Source organism: Amblyomma maculatum, chromosome 11 (assembly GCF_055883805.1).
Source record: "Amblyomma maculatum isolate TAMU_Amacu chromosome 11, ASM5588380v1, whole genome shotgun sequence".
Lineage (NCBI taxonomy): Eukaryota > Metazoa > Arthropoda > Arachnida > Ixodida > Ixodidae > Amblyomma > Amblyomma maculatum.
In genome coordinates, this window is record NC_139354.1 from 156,768,609 (window position 1) to 156,783,797 (window position 15,189).

General features: G+C 47.0%; 1 protein-coding gene across 1 annotated transcript in view; it reads right to left on the bottom strand.

The window, feature by feature from the left end:
* Nucleotides 1-15,189, bottom strand: part of LOC146175244 (transmembrane protein 45B-like) — a 193,617-nt gene that overhangs the window by 67,471 nt on the left and 110,957 nt on the right. The window contains exon 2 of the mRNA XM_084584683.1: nucleotides 12,954-13,301. Coding sequence (XP_084440809.1) covers nucleotides 12,954-13,301 — 348 coding nt within the window. The remainder of the gene's footprint in view (nucleotides 1-12,953; nucleotides 13,302-15,189) is intronic.

Here is a 15,189-nt window from a genome sequence, read left to right on the forward strand (position 1 = left end):
ATGCTGGGAAACTGCTTTCGGGAGATTTTTGCCCGTTTCTGTCCTAGTGCCTTTTGTTCATTTATTACCTGGCTTGTGTTCATTGATTGTCCTGTCTTTCCGATGTACTGTTTATTACAGAAGGAGCATTCTATAAGGTAGTGAATGTTTGAAGACGAGAAAGTAAAACCTCATATATTGCGAAAAGTGAAGCCGCTTGAGCTACTTTTACCCGTCGAGTCTTTTTGGGTATGATTGCAAGTCTTACATCTGGGTCCAGAGCAAAGATGTTGTTGTTTTGAAAGCTTGTTGTCGAATTATGTACTAGAATATCTCTGAAGTTTGTGTTACGTTTATGTGCTACCCTTGGTGCCTCCGGGAATACCTTTTCCATGCGTTTATTGCATGTCAACATGGTATGATATTTCCACAAAATATTGTTTATGTTAGGAAAGACATTGGATTATTTATTTACGAAAGAAGGTGGCGTTCGATGTTGGCCTTTGGTAGTTTCGTGAGCACATCATTGCGGTTTAATGTGCTTGCTTTTTCGATGGCCGTATTAAGGGAGTTACCTGGAAAGTTGTTCAGCATTAGTGCAGCTTTCAAAGAATGTAGGTCATTTAGTTAGTCATTATCATCGTTGCATATTCTAAGCCGTGTCGCCTGTCCTATAAATACTCCTTGCTTACGTCTCGGTTGATAACCCGTAAAATCTAAACATTGTTACTGATCTCTTGGCTGTCTGTACAAAGACGTTTTAAATTTTCCATTTTCCATTGACCCCTTGGTGTCGAGAAAGTCGACTTTAAATCGCGACGACTGAGAAGTGAATTTTTTTGATACTGTGATGATTATTAAGATTTGAGACGAACGACTTGAGTGATTCTAATCAGTGCTGCCATGTCATGAAAATATCGTCAATAAAGCGAAGGTAAATGAGTGCTTTTTTTTTCGAAAAAGAATTTTGGATATTGGAGTCTAAAACTGCCACAAATATATTCGCGTAAGTCGGCCTGAATGCTGGTTTTAAATATCTGCAGATACTAGGATGAATCGAACTCTGAATAATTTAAAGGCCGGAATAGTTTAAAATGCTATAGATAAACTTCAATGGCATGCGGATGGTGGTTGTTGATTATTACTTGATTGAGGGCGTCGATATCTTCATCGATAGAAATATTAGTGTATAGTGCTGTGATGTCCAGTGAGACAAGTATACAGCCATCTGCAAGATTGGTCGTGTTAATAATACTTTCACTTATTCGGAGAAAGTGAAAGGTAGGAATGTCGGCTAGGTGGTGATTTAAGAATATTAAGCGGTTTTCTCTAGGCGTACTCATGTTATGTTGGCTCGCCCGTCGAACTGAGGCTTCCCCCCCCCCCCCCTCTACCCTTGTTCAATACTATTTCATACAGTAAAACCATCTTATTCCTCTCGTTCTACCTGGATCCTCAACAACGAAAGGCGACGACGAAACAAGGTGAGCCTCGTCTTTCCCTGGCACACGTAACGCTTATCGCAATACAAGTACATCCACGCTCGCTTCCCTCCATGAGAACACGCTGAGAGTGATGACATAAGGAAACTCACAGTCTCAGCACCACGATGCATCACCCACTTCATCATTTAATGCGGTACTAACGACTTGAAAACGCAGTACCGAAGAACAGACGATTCAGGCCATACAAACGCTCATATATGATGTTCATGCCAATAGACCAGACACGAAACTCACACTGACGACCATCCTACCTAGGCTCACAAACAAGCACCAAATGTACCAGTCACGTACCCTAGCGCAACAAACAGAGAACGTATATAAAGTTAACCACTTGTTGCTTGACATGGAACTCAGTCATGAACACGTCGATATGATCCACTACGCCGAACTCCAACATGTTCCTGATGCATACTCGGCCGGAGATGGACTACACCCCAACTTTCTAGGCGTGCGATTAATGGCAAACACAATCAAGTATAAAATGAGGAACTTATTAAAGTGGGCGCAGCCATATTGTCAAGTGGTGGTGACCAGGGTCGATGACACAAATGAAGACATAAGCTTGATGGTACGGAAATTAACTCTTTATTGGGCTGACTTGCGCCCGCAAAAGAACTAAGCAACTCGGCGGCGGCGATAGCAGCAAACGTGTTGGTCGATCGTCGAAAAAAGAATGCTCGTCACACTCGTCAACGCTCAATTTAAAGGCTGAACAGAACAATTTAGATAACGTCGCAAACAGCTACCAGCACGGACTGGAACATTGTGGAAAGACACCCGAGTGGCCGGAACCTTCGAGACAGATCTCCACGCATCTTACGCTACAAAAAAACTGATAAAGGTGGGACTCGCGACATCGAGCATTAACAAACAAAGATTACGGAACTGATACGCGGTCCAGAATCTAAGTATCTGTATCTGTATGCCGGCGGCTGTTAAAAAACAACAAATACAGTTTTGAAGGTTTCGGGGCATTACTCCTCCCCTTAAAAAAACATCGCCTCGATGTTCCATAACAAAGAAACTTAAACATAAACACTGCAAAGTTTAAACACCACAGATTCATTACGCGCGTAATATGGCTTCAGTCGTACAACATGTACAATTTCTGGGCGTGCGCGTCGCCGTTGTGATGCTGACGTTCCGTGGGGAATGACTACATTGTCCAGTGGTCCGACGCGGCGAAGGATTTTGAACGGCCCAAAGTATCGACGCAACAACGTTTCACTTAATCCGCGACGGCGAACTGGTGTCCAAACCCGCACTTGGTCTCCCGGATTGTACTCTGCGTGCCGTCGTCGTAAATTGTATCGTCGGCTGTCGGTGCGCTGTTGGTCTTTAATACGCAGCCGTGCGAGTCGTCGGGCTTCCTTTGCACGCTGCAGGTATGTGGTGACGTCAAGGATGTCCTCGCTGGTTACGTGCGGCAGCATTGCATCGAGCGTCGTCGTTGGCTCCCTGCCGTACACAAGCTTAAACGGGGTCGCTCTGGTTGTCTCCTGGACTGCCGTGTTATACACGAAAATCACGCACGACCAGATGGCGTCCCAGGTCTTGTGTTCAGCGTCGGCGTATATGGCGATCATGTCCGCGATAGTTTTATTCAGGCGCTCTGTAAGGCCATTGGTCTGAGGATGGTACGCAGTTGTTCGTCGATGGCTTGTATGACTGTATTCCAGGATGGCTTGCGTCAACTCTGCCATAAACGCCGTTCCCCTGTCCGTGAGTGCGCACTTCTGGGGCACCATGTCGCAAGAGATTTTGTTCGACAAAAAATTTGGCGACTTCGGCCGCGGTACCATTTGACAGTGCTCTTGCTTCGGCGTAACGGGTAAGGTAGTCAGTGGCCACGATGATCCACTTGTTACCCATAGACTAAGATGGAAAGGGGCCGAGGAGATCCATCCCAATTTGTTGAAAGGGCAGGATTGGGGGCGGAATCGGGTTTAGTAGTCCTGCTGGTTTGATCGGCGGCGTCTTGTGTCGTTGGCACTCACGACACGTCTTCACGTAGTGGGCAACTTCGGCAGGCAGTCGCGGCCAGAAATACTTCTGGATTCGACGCAACGTGCGCGCAAATCCCAGATGGCCTGCTGTGGACTCATCGTGCAACGCCTGCAGAATTTCCTGCCGGAGGTTTTTAGGCACTACAAGAAGCTGCGCGGTCTTGTTGGTTGCGAAGTTCTTCTTCACTAAGAGGCCATTGCTTAACGCGAACGATGATAAATGTCACCTGAACAAACCAGGAGGGGAAGTGGCCTTTCCTTCTAAGCAATCGGCTAGCGCTTTCAGCTCAGGGTCTGATCGCTGTTGTTATGCAAAACTGCTGGCGCTTACCGGGCCCAAAAAGGCGTCGTCGTCATCGTCCTTCAGAGGAGCGTCGACGGGAGCGCGTGATAAGCAGTCTGCGTCGGAGTGCTTCCGGCCCGACTTATAGACTACAGTCAAGTAAAATTCTTGAAGTCGTAGGCTCCATCTGGCAAGGCGGCCGGAGGGATCTTTCAAATTAGCCAGCCAGCAGAGCGCGTGATGGTCGCTAACAACCTTGAATGGTCGGCCGAATAGGTATGGACGAAACTTAGAAGTAGCCCAGATTATTGCAAGGCACTCCTTCTCGGTCGTCGATTAATTGACTTCGGCTTTTGTGAGGGACCTGCTAGCGTAGGCGATTACTTTTTCCTGTCCGGCACTCTTCTGGACGAGAATGGCTCCTAGGCCTACACTGCTCGCGTCGGTGTCAATTTCGGTGTCGGCGTTTTCATCAAAGTGGCCAAGTACGTGAGGGCATTGCAGGCGGCGCTTAAGTTCCTCGAAGGCTTCTCCTTGCGGCGCTTCCCATTTAAAAGGTACGTCAGCCTTTGTAAGCTGCGTCAACGGTTCAGCGATCCGCGAAAAGTTTCTGACAAATCGTCGATAATAAGCGCCCAGCCCAAGGAATCGGCGCACAGCTTTCTTGTCGGCAGGCGGTGGGAATTGTACGATTACAGCTGTTTTCCCCGGGTCTGGGCGAATACCGTCCTTGCTAACGATGTGACCTAGGAACCGGAGTTCTTCGTAGGCGAAGTGACACTTCTCTGCTTTTAGCGTTAGTCCCGATGACTTGATGGCTTCCAGCACTGTCTGTAGTCGTTTTAGGTGGTCTTCAAATTTTGACGAGAAGACAACAACGTCGTCCAAATATACCAGACAAATTTGCCACTTCAAGCCTGCCAGGACTGTGTCCATTACTCGTTGAAATGTGGCTGGCGCGGAGCAGAGGCCAAATGGCATCACCTTGAACTCAAAAAGACCGTCCGGTGTGATGAATGCGGTCTACTCGCGATCTCTTTCGTCGACCTCAATTTGTCAATATCCGCTTTTCAGGTCCATCGCTGAGAAGTACCTTGGATTGCAGAGCCGGTCGAGAGTGTCGTCGATGCGGGGAAGCGGGTAGACATCCTTCTTCGTTATGCTATTCAAGCGGCAGTAATCAACTCAGAAGCGAAGTGTGCCGTCTTTCTTCTTCACCAAAACGACTGGTGCTGCCCAGGGGCTGTTCGATGGCTGGATTACGTCATCACGTAGCATTTCCTCAACTTGATCGCGAATGGCCTGGCGTTCTCGCGGCGATACACGATAAGGGCTTTGGCGCCGAGGTCGGGCGTGTTCGTCCGTTATTATGCGGTTCTTGGCCAGTGGCGTTTGTCGTACCTTGGATGATGACGAGCAGCATTCCCCGTAGCTTCGAAGCAGACTGAGAATCTAGTCTTTCCTGCTCTGCGTTCATGCCGGGCTGATGTAAAATGTTGGCTGACGGAATAGGTTCGGTGCGTCTTCCAGCGTTTGGTCGTGAAGGGTGAATACATCTTTGAGGTCTTCTAATTCGTCGAGAAAAGCGATCGTTGTCCCCTTGTTGAAATGCCGGTATTCTTCAGTGAAGTTTGTTACCAGCACCTGAGCCTGTCCTCTCCGGAATTTCGCGATGCCTCTTGCGATGCCGACACCTCGTTCCAAGAGCAATTGGATATTTCCTTCGACGATGCCTTCAGCGGTTTCGATGTCTGCGCTACCTACGCTGACTGCGACGCTTGATCGGGGCGGCACGGTCAGTTCTTCGTCGAGGACGTTTAGAGCGACGTGTTGCGTCGAAGTCGTTGTAGCAGGTATGGCATTGTCTGCAGAGAGCTTGATGAGCTTGGATCGGAGGTCGATGATAGCCCTATGTTCAATTAGGAAGCCCATGCCTAAAATCACGTCGCGGGAGCATGCTGCAAGACCACTAAGTTGGTGGGGTAAGTACACCCATTTATGGTTATTCTTGCAGTGCATCGTCCCGATGGAGTGATCAGGTTGCCACCTGGGGTACGAATCAACGGGCCATCCCAAGCGGTGGTAACTTTCCTAAGCTGAGAGGCTAACGGTCCACTAATGACTGAATAGTCAGCTCCGGTGTCTACAGGGGCAGTGACTCTGCGACCGTCGATATCAACTTCAAGGTCGCTTATTCGCGTCCTTGCATTGCACGTGGGCCTTGGTGTCCGATCTCGGCTCCGTCGTTTCTTCGGGTCATGGCCGGGGCATACTGTTATTATTTCGCTGGACGGCGGTGTCTGTTTGCACTCTGGTCGTGTTGTCGTCGATGTCGTCGTGTGGAGCGGCGATGAAATGGTTGCGTCTTCGTTAGTGGTCGTCGTCGGCGGACGATCTTCTTTTCGCCGTTGCGCAACCTCACCTCCAAAGGCTGCTGCCTTTAGTTTCCCCTACGGGGGCTAGGAGACCGTCCTTGCACGTAACTGCGGCCCGGCGACGCAAATCGAGCATTGTACAGCGATGGGGCGTCTATCACGCTCCCCATCGCCGTACAATCGCCGATAGTTGGACTTCTTCACGGACGACGTCCGCAAGCGTCGCCACCTGGGGTTGTTGCGAGAATGGCATCAATCGACGGAGCTCCTCTCGCACGATCTCCCGAATGAGGTCCCGAAGGATATCCCCGCTTGCAGATGCGCTGGGGTAGTGGCTTAAGTAGTCCGGTTGAAGTGGTCGCTCGTAATGTCGCATCCGGTTATCCAACGTCTTCTCAATGTTAGACGCTTCTGTTTCAAATTCCGCCACAGTTCTTGGCGGATTTCGCAAAAGACCTGCAAAGAGCGACTCTTTAACGCCTCGCAATAAAAATTTGACTCTGTCACCTTCGGTCATTTTAGGGTCGGCGCGGAGAAAGAGACGCTTCATCTCCTCAACGTACGCCAGGACAGGCTCGTTAGAGAGTTGACGTCTTGACTGAAGGAGGGCCTGGGCTCTTTCCTTTCGGACGAAGCTTGAAAAGGCAGTCAGAAACGCTTCCGTGAAAGTCTCCCAATCCTTCATAGTTGCCTCATGATTTTCGAACCAAACTCGGGCATGTCCTTGAAGAACAAAGTAGACTTGCCTAAGTTTCGCGGCGTCGTTCCAGCCGTTGAATTATGCCACATGGTCGAAAAGGTCCATCCAGTCTCCAGCATCTTCATCCGGTCGTCCATGGAAGCAGGGGGGCTCACGGGGTTGGACGAAAATAACCGGGTTTGTAGGCTGGGTCATTGTCAGCGTCGATGCCTTCCGAGATCGAATGGGGTCAGGCAGCAGACCGTGTTCGGGTTGTAGACCTTGAAGTCGGCGGCTGGCTCGGTGACCTGTAGGCTGGTCTTCCAGGGCGACAGGAACACGGCTTGGGCCTTCGCTTGAAGGATCAAAGGCAGCACCTCCACCAGATGGCACGTGGTGGTGACCAGGGTCGATGACACAAATGAAGAAACAGGCTTGATGATACAGAAATTAACTCTTTATTGGGCTGACTTGCGCCCGCAAAAGAACTAAGCAACTCGGCGGCGGCGATAGCAGCAAACGTGTTGGTCGATCGTCGAACATAGAATGCTCGTCACACTCGTCAACGCTCAATTTAAAGGCTGCACAGAACAATTTAGATAACGTCGCAAACAGCTACCAGCACGAACTGGAACATTGTGGAAAGACACCTAGTGGCCGGAATCTTCGAGAAAGATCTCGGTGCATCTTACACTACAACAAAACTGATAAAGGTGGGACTCGCGACATCGAGCATTAACAAAGATTACGGAACTGATACGCGGTCCAGAATGTAAGTGATAATCCTGTATGCCGGCGGCTGTTAAAAAACAACAAATACAGTTATTGAAGGTTTCGCGGCAATATGAACGGATCAACTGAACACACACGAAACTGCCAACGTACCGGAACGCCTACGACCTCCCATTGTCAGTACCCGCGACATGTGCACACAAACAGAGGCTGTGGAACCAACACCAGTGGAACAAAACGCGCGCATAGGCCCGAACACATACCACCGTAACTTGATGCAGCCACCCACATATTCAAGGAAAGACACCAGCTGCCAGGCGGCCGCCGAAGTTGACTTCACCACGAACACTAGCCCTAGATCAGCCACCCCTAAGCACGTAACGCATATCAGGAAGTCCGCTCGCAACAAAAGGAAATGACTGACTGCTAGAGAAAAAATGTCGTCTTTTACTTATGGCTAGAACAATAGCCGCAAAGCACACTAACTACATATCGCATTTAAATACTTAAAAACATTTAATGAAAGCAATGGTACCGAAAGGAATTATGATTAATGTAAAGTGCGCTCTCGGCCCGCTCCGACGTGAAATATTTATTTCCCAGAAAAACATTCTAGATGACGCGTCATTAGTTTTAATTGTAACTTTAAAACAACACTGTCAGGAAAAGGTGGATGAACGTATAACACTAACCGTGGACGAGCATCAATCACCAAACACATTCGTGAAAAGAAACGAACAAAACCTGCTTGTTAAAAACCGCGCAAATTCTTTAGGGGTAAGCTGTCGGTTGACAATGGCACACCTAGGAAGCCTAGCATATATCCTGCATTTTTACAGCGGCGACGTGATTCACCGGCGAGACAGGACAGAGATGATGGCAACGTCATTGACATTTCTAATTCTCTAAGTGATAGTGATAAACAGATTCTAAGGCGAGGTCTAACCTTGTGCCCAACGAACAATAGCTTTAACGCACATGAACTTCACCGCCATGTAACTGAATTCGCGAGGAGAATGCGTGTTAAGGAATTCATCGCCAAAAACCCAAATAATGTACCGGAAGCCTCCAGCATACTCAGAGCTCTCAGCCCATGGTTTCCTGATGCAGAGCGCAGCCCCGAACCTGGCCTATACATTAAATCCATCTGAAAAAAAAATATATATATAAAAATCGGGCTAGCTCGAAAGCCCAAAAATATCTCTATAACTGAAAGAGCAACTCTTGACAACCTAGCTACTAGAACTGATTTGTTATTAAGCCTGCAGAAAAGATTGCGGCAAAGTGATTCTCATAGTTAAAATTACAAAAAAAGCCATATTGTTACGTGGTAACAAGCGAAGAGGACAGCACAACATGGCGATAGGGTGAAGGACGATTTAATAGTTGGCCTAGCACGACGGCTCCTCTCGCACCACTGCCTATCTTCTTGGTAACACTTCCCGGGGCCAGCGAGATATCCTCCCGATCGGTTCACTTGAAGTTGATGGTCAGGATGTTCAAGGAAAGACAGAAGTGAATGACTTGCTTTCCACCACGATTTCTGATGCGTGGGTGACCCGCCTCCCCTGGAGCTGTTCAACCATCCGTCACCAGATTCCATGGGACCGATGGCTCGAGGCCACGTCGAGCTGCTTGGGCGGGGGTTGCGTGTTCGTCTCCATCGGCTCATTCGGGACTTTCGGGTCCTTCGTCTCGGTTCTGGTTGGTCTGTCTGTTCTCCTTGTCTTCAGGTCCAAGCTGGAGTCTGGGCGGTGGTAGTTGGTCGGGTCTGGGCTGGAAGAGCTGGGCGAAGATGCTCGGCGATGTCCCTGGGCCCTCGGTTGGTCCCGGCTTACAGATGGCGTCGCTGCTCAAAAGCGATGCTCCAAGGCGAGGATGGGGATTACGTACGCCGCACCTCCAACCAAAATGTCACGTGGTGACAAGCGAAGAGGACAGCACAACATGGCGATAGGGTGAAAGATGGCCTAATGGTTGGGCTAGCGCGAGGACTTCTCTCGCGCCACTGCCTATCTTCTTCTTCGTAACAATATAGACAGCTTAAAAACTCGTGTCACTATGAAGAGTTAAATACCAGTCCGAGAGAACAGTTCAGTGAAATCACTCAGATTGAAATAGGAGGCCTGTTCGCCAAAGAACTAAGCACCGAGATTGGCTCTAAGTTTCTTATACCATCAAACAAACAAGCCGGTCGATTGTGCCTGCTGCCCAAGATTCACAAGGTTTCCACATAAGCATTGATTGCCACAGACATGCCACGAAGGCCAATTGTTTCTAACAATAATAAGCCCACTGAAAACTTCTCAATATTCCTAAATCACCCCCTAGCAGACCTCCCTGCCCTGCTTCCTTCATTTGTGCAGGACACAACTCATTTTCTCTGAATAATTGAGCGTGTTAATAACACGACCAATCTTGTAGATGACTGTATATACTGGATGTCACGGCACTCTATACGAGTATTAATTTCGATGAAGGTAGCGACGCTCTTTCTCAAGTAATAATCAACATCCCCCACCCGGATGCCCCTGAAGTTTGTCTGTCGCTTCTTAAACTAGTACTAACTTTAATTATTTCGATTTTGTTCATTCTGTTATCTGCCGATATTTATAACTCGCATGGGTACTCCATTCGCGCCGACTTACGCGAATATACTCATGAGAGATCTAGAATTTAATTTACTAAACTCCTTTCCGGAAAAACACATATATACCTTCCCCATATTGACGATATTTTCATAATATGGCAGCACTGGTCAGAATCACTCCAGTCGTTCGTCTCGAATCTGAATAATCATCACAGCATCAAAAAATTCACTTGTCAGTCATCGCAATTGAAAGTCGACTTTCTCGACACCAGGGAATCAGTGAAAAATGGAAAACCTAAAACTTCTTTGTACAGGAAGCTATGAGATAAGCAACAATGCTTAGATTTTACCAGTCATCATCCGAGACATTGTAAACAAGGAATATTTGTAGGACAGGAGACATGGCTTAGAATAATATGCAGCGATAATAATGACTACCGAAACGACCTACATTCATTGAAAGCAACACTAATTCAGAGGAACTATTCCGATAACTTCCTTAATATTATCCTGGACAAAGCACGCACTTTAAACCGCAACGATGTGCTCACGAAACGACTAAAGGCTAACACCGAACGCCAGCTTTTTTTTTGTAACTAAATACTCCATTGCCCTTCCAAATATGAACAATATTGTGCGGAAATACCACTCCATACTAACGTGGAATGAACGCCTGAAAGAAATATTCCCGGAGGCGCCAATGGTAGTACTCAAACGTTATACAAACCTCAAAGATATTCTAGTACATTCTAAACTCGACAACAAGCATCCAACACAACTACATCCTTGCTCCCGACCAAGATGTAAGACGTGTAATCACATACAAAAAGACACCATGGTTAAACGTAGCTCAAGCGGTTTCACTTTTCGCAGAAAATCAAGTTTTATTTGCTCACCTTCAAACGTTATACCTTCTAGAATGCTCCTTCTGTGATTAACAGTACATCCGAGAGATGGGGAAAGCAATGAACATAAAGCTTATGCACATAAGGCAGACACAGGCAAAAACTTCCGAAGGCAGATTCCCAGGATTTCAATCAGGAAGACCACTAGTTCGAAGAAATTAAATTATAATGTTCAGTCATGCTTTAAATCTGCAAGGGACAGAAAATACAAACAGGCATATCTCATCCATAAATTCAGAATATTATAACACGCAAAAATAAATACCTCTAAAGGAACGTTAGAAACCCTTAAATATATTTCCTCTTCGCCATACCTAGTCGGGAAAAGAATCCACAAAAAGCAATATTGTAAAGTTTATCCACAGCACAATTTACTGCATGTGTTTCTCCAACGAGGTTCCCTTCTTATCGCTTCCTACGTTAATTGGACCTCAGAATCTGCCTAGCAAGTGTGATTCGCTGTGCTGTTATTATTCTGGCTCTTAGACATTTCCTCCCCTTTGCTGAAATTTTTAAAAAATTGTTCCCCCGTATATATAGTCCTTATCGGGACCCTTTGGGATGCCTGTCCTTTTTCAAGAAAGGTGTTGCACCCAACCTGCTGTAGGCATTTTCGTTTTCCTGGTAGCGCCGCTCTTATTTCTTTTTCAGGCCACAAGATCAGGTTGCAGGCTGACAAATACATACTGAAGAAACATTCTTTTTTTAATTCGCTCTTTGACCTACCTAATCCTCACGCACTATCCCCCTCCCAAAGGTTTCTTCTTCGGAAGCAAGAACATTAAACCCCTGCCAGTGATTACTGCTCTGCCTAGAGGAAGACAAGTCGACTTGTGGAAGAGGTGGCTCGACCTGCGATCTGAGGCTCCTCCCCCCCCCCCCCCCCACCCCTTTCTTTTTTACGTTCATTACTCTTTCATATCAATCAGAGATAGAAAAATTACGGGGCAGCTGTATTTGTTATGTACCTGGGTGAGGTCACCCATGTGTGTTGCCAGCAGTACAAGGGAGTTTAACTTCTCCATCAATATTTTCCATTCTATGATAAAAGCATACTTACAACCCTTCTCATTTTTTTACTTTCAAAGCGTGGCGCAGCAGAACTTTCTCTACCGGGCACACATGCTCGTTCATATAGACTGGTTGAAACACAGGTGAAATGTATTTAGTCTGCTCCTTAGTTCACGGCTCAGGCCGAGAGATTAATAACAAGAGTTCGCAGACGTCTCAAGCTGATGAAAGCGCGGAATACTCGTCGCCCTTAATTTATTATAACATCCGTTTCTTGCGGTTTATGACGATGAAAGCAGCCCAGTAAAAGCGATCGGTGTCGCAATAGCACGAAACATAACTTCCAAGTTTGAATGCTTTCATCGCAACACGAACCATGCGAACATGCTATACTTACCGGTATTGTAAATGAAATGCTGTAGTTTGTAATGACATACCTAGTGCCTGTCTTACGAAAGGTGGAAACATTATTAAATAACCGATATTGGGTTATTTCTTTCATTAGGCTCAAAAGTTTCCTACATGTTTTTCTCATGAAGCAAAAACTGCTGAGTCGTAGCCATAGCTCTTCCAGAAGGAGGACGTGATAACAGATATTTAGTATTATCAATACACGCATATTTAGTCATATCAATACATCACAAACCCTAGGTGCTTACATTCAATGTATTATTAGTGAGAAAAGTAACCTGAAAAAGCAATAAAATATGTTAGTAATTCTGCTTACTTTCCGCGTATTAACCCGACTCGTATAAAAGCGCGAAAAAATGCTGTAGAGGCAGTCATAATTTCATTACCAAAATTGTTTTCCAAATCACAATGTGATCTAGGTCGTCCTACTGCCTTCAGAATGAGTTAAAATGTCCTTAAGACGTCGCGCACGAGTACCTGTAGGACGGCGCAGAATCCCCGCGAAAGCGCCGCCACGACGCTCGACCGCTTAGCCATCTCCAGGCAGAGGCAGGCAGCCTGCGCGGCGATGACGTAGACGAGTAGCTCGTGCACTAGCACATCCAGGGGTGCCCTGCCATGTGTATGCACGTGGAACACGAGACCTTCCCCGACGAACGAGAGCAGGAGTGCTGCATAATCTGCGTCCCGTGGTATTAGGCCATCTGGCATCTGGAGCCGGTCACTGAGCAGGTCGACGGGTCCGCTGAGCCCGCAGAATGCATACGTGGCCATGTGGTGCCAGTTTCGAGGTGCCCATTCTCCCTTCGACAGGCATTTGCGGATCTGAAAGTTGAGGCAATGAAATATAATAAAACACAATTTTTTTTTTTCAGACTTCACGTAGACATCATGATCCGTCTAACAACGCCCACTGTAGGCATAATATCTCCTTTATGTTGCCGCCAAGCATTGAAAACTTTATTTGTTCTTAGAACATCCGCTCCTCATGCAAGAAGACCGCGGTTTAAATCCCATTGCCCACAAATTTCCACCATTTAAAAAAAAATAGCTGCGGTTTTGTTAAAGCTGGAGTTAGGCGAAACCAATCTGCATGGCTACACTTGGGTTCGGCTTCAAAGTAAAGATATGGCATAGTAGATTACTCTATGGTTTCAGCTTTATTTATGCCATAGGGGAATCACTTCACGAATGAGCACCCCTTGCCTCTCCTAACTGACCATTCGGCTGTAGATGACTTCTAGTGGTATGACATCGCCTCTACGTCGAACTCCAGGGACCACCGCCGTCGGAGAACACGCGCGGTCGACGCCACGGAAAAAAGGGGGCGCTGAGCTGGGGGGCAGGGAGGGGTGCGGAGCTGGTTACGAGGCCATGCAACAACGACGACGACGCAAAACGTAGGAACGGGCGCCAAAGCGCTGCACGCTAAAAATAAATACGTGTCGATAGAATAGCATAACCAGGTTTGGGGTGCAATCTGATGCCGGTGAACACCTCGGGCAACGCATTCCCCCACCAAAACACAAAATTGGCCACCCTGGTGCTGTAATTGATCACAGCCTCCCATGAATAGTGTTATTTATAAAACTCTGGCCATCATTCACCAGCAGCTGCGCAGCAACTCACGACGACGGCGGTCAAACCTGTCACGCAGCGGAGGGTGCTAAGAATTTCTAGACGAAATAGAGGGTATTGAATAGATTATTATAGGTCTCAGTGAGGTTAGGAGGCCGAATGAGGCGCATACCAGACAGAAGGAAGGCCATGTACTGTGTTATCGAGGTTTACCGGAGAGGCGAGATCTAGGAGTACGTTTCCTTGTCAATAAGTATATAATGGGTAATATAGATGTATTTTATAGCATTAATGAGTGGGTGGCAGGCATCGTAATTAGGCTTAATAAGCGGTATAAACTGGAGGTTGTACAGGCCTACGCTCCTACATGTAGTTATGATGACCAGGCAGTTGAAAGCTTCTACGAAGATGTAGAATCGGCAAAGTGGAAAGGGAAGACACAGCCTAGGGTAGTAATTGGCGACTTCATTGCCAAGGTAAGGAAAAAGTGGGCAGGAAACCAGGCAGGGATGAATATGGCATTGGGTGTAGAAATAGCACGGAGCAAATAGTAGTCGAGTTTTAAGAGCACCATAATTTAAGTACCATGAATACTTTTTTCAGCAAACGAAATAACCGAAAGTGGACGTGGAAAAGCCGCAACGAGGAGACTAAATGAAATTGACTTCATACTGTATTCTAACCATATCAATATGCTGGGTATAGAGGCAATCGGGAAAGTGCTATGCAGTGACAACACGATGGTAAGGTCTCGAATTAGTCTAAATCTCAAGAGGGCACGAAACAGATTAGTAAAAAAGAAATAAACGAATTTGCGGTACAGGGGACGGCAGAATGGTTCAGGATCTCGCTGCCGAATAGATATTCAGCTCTAACCGAGGATGACAAAGTATTCAAAGTAACCGAGGAGTTCTATACTGATCTATATAGTAACCAAACTAGTCAGGACAATAATGAGATTGGAAGTACGGAAAAGCAGTCCGACGGCCGCCCGTGACGAAGACCTAGGTTAAGAAAGCTTTAGAAACTATGAAAGGGGGAAAGCAGCTGGAGAGGATCAGGTATATGCAGATTTGTTGAGGTATGGGGGAGAAAAATTGGGCTAGGAAAATTGGCCTCAGTGTTCACGCTAAGT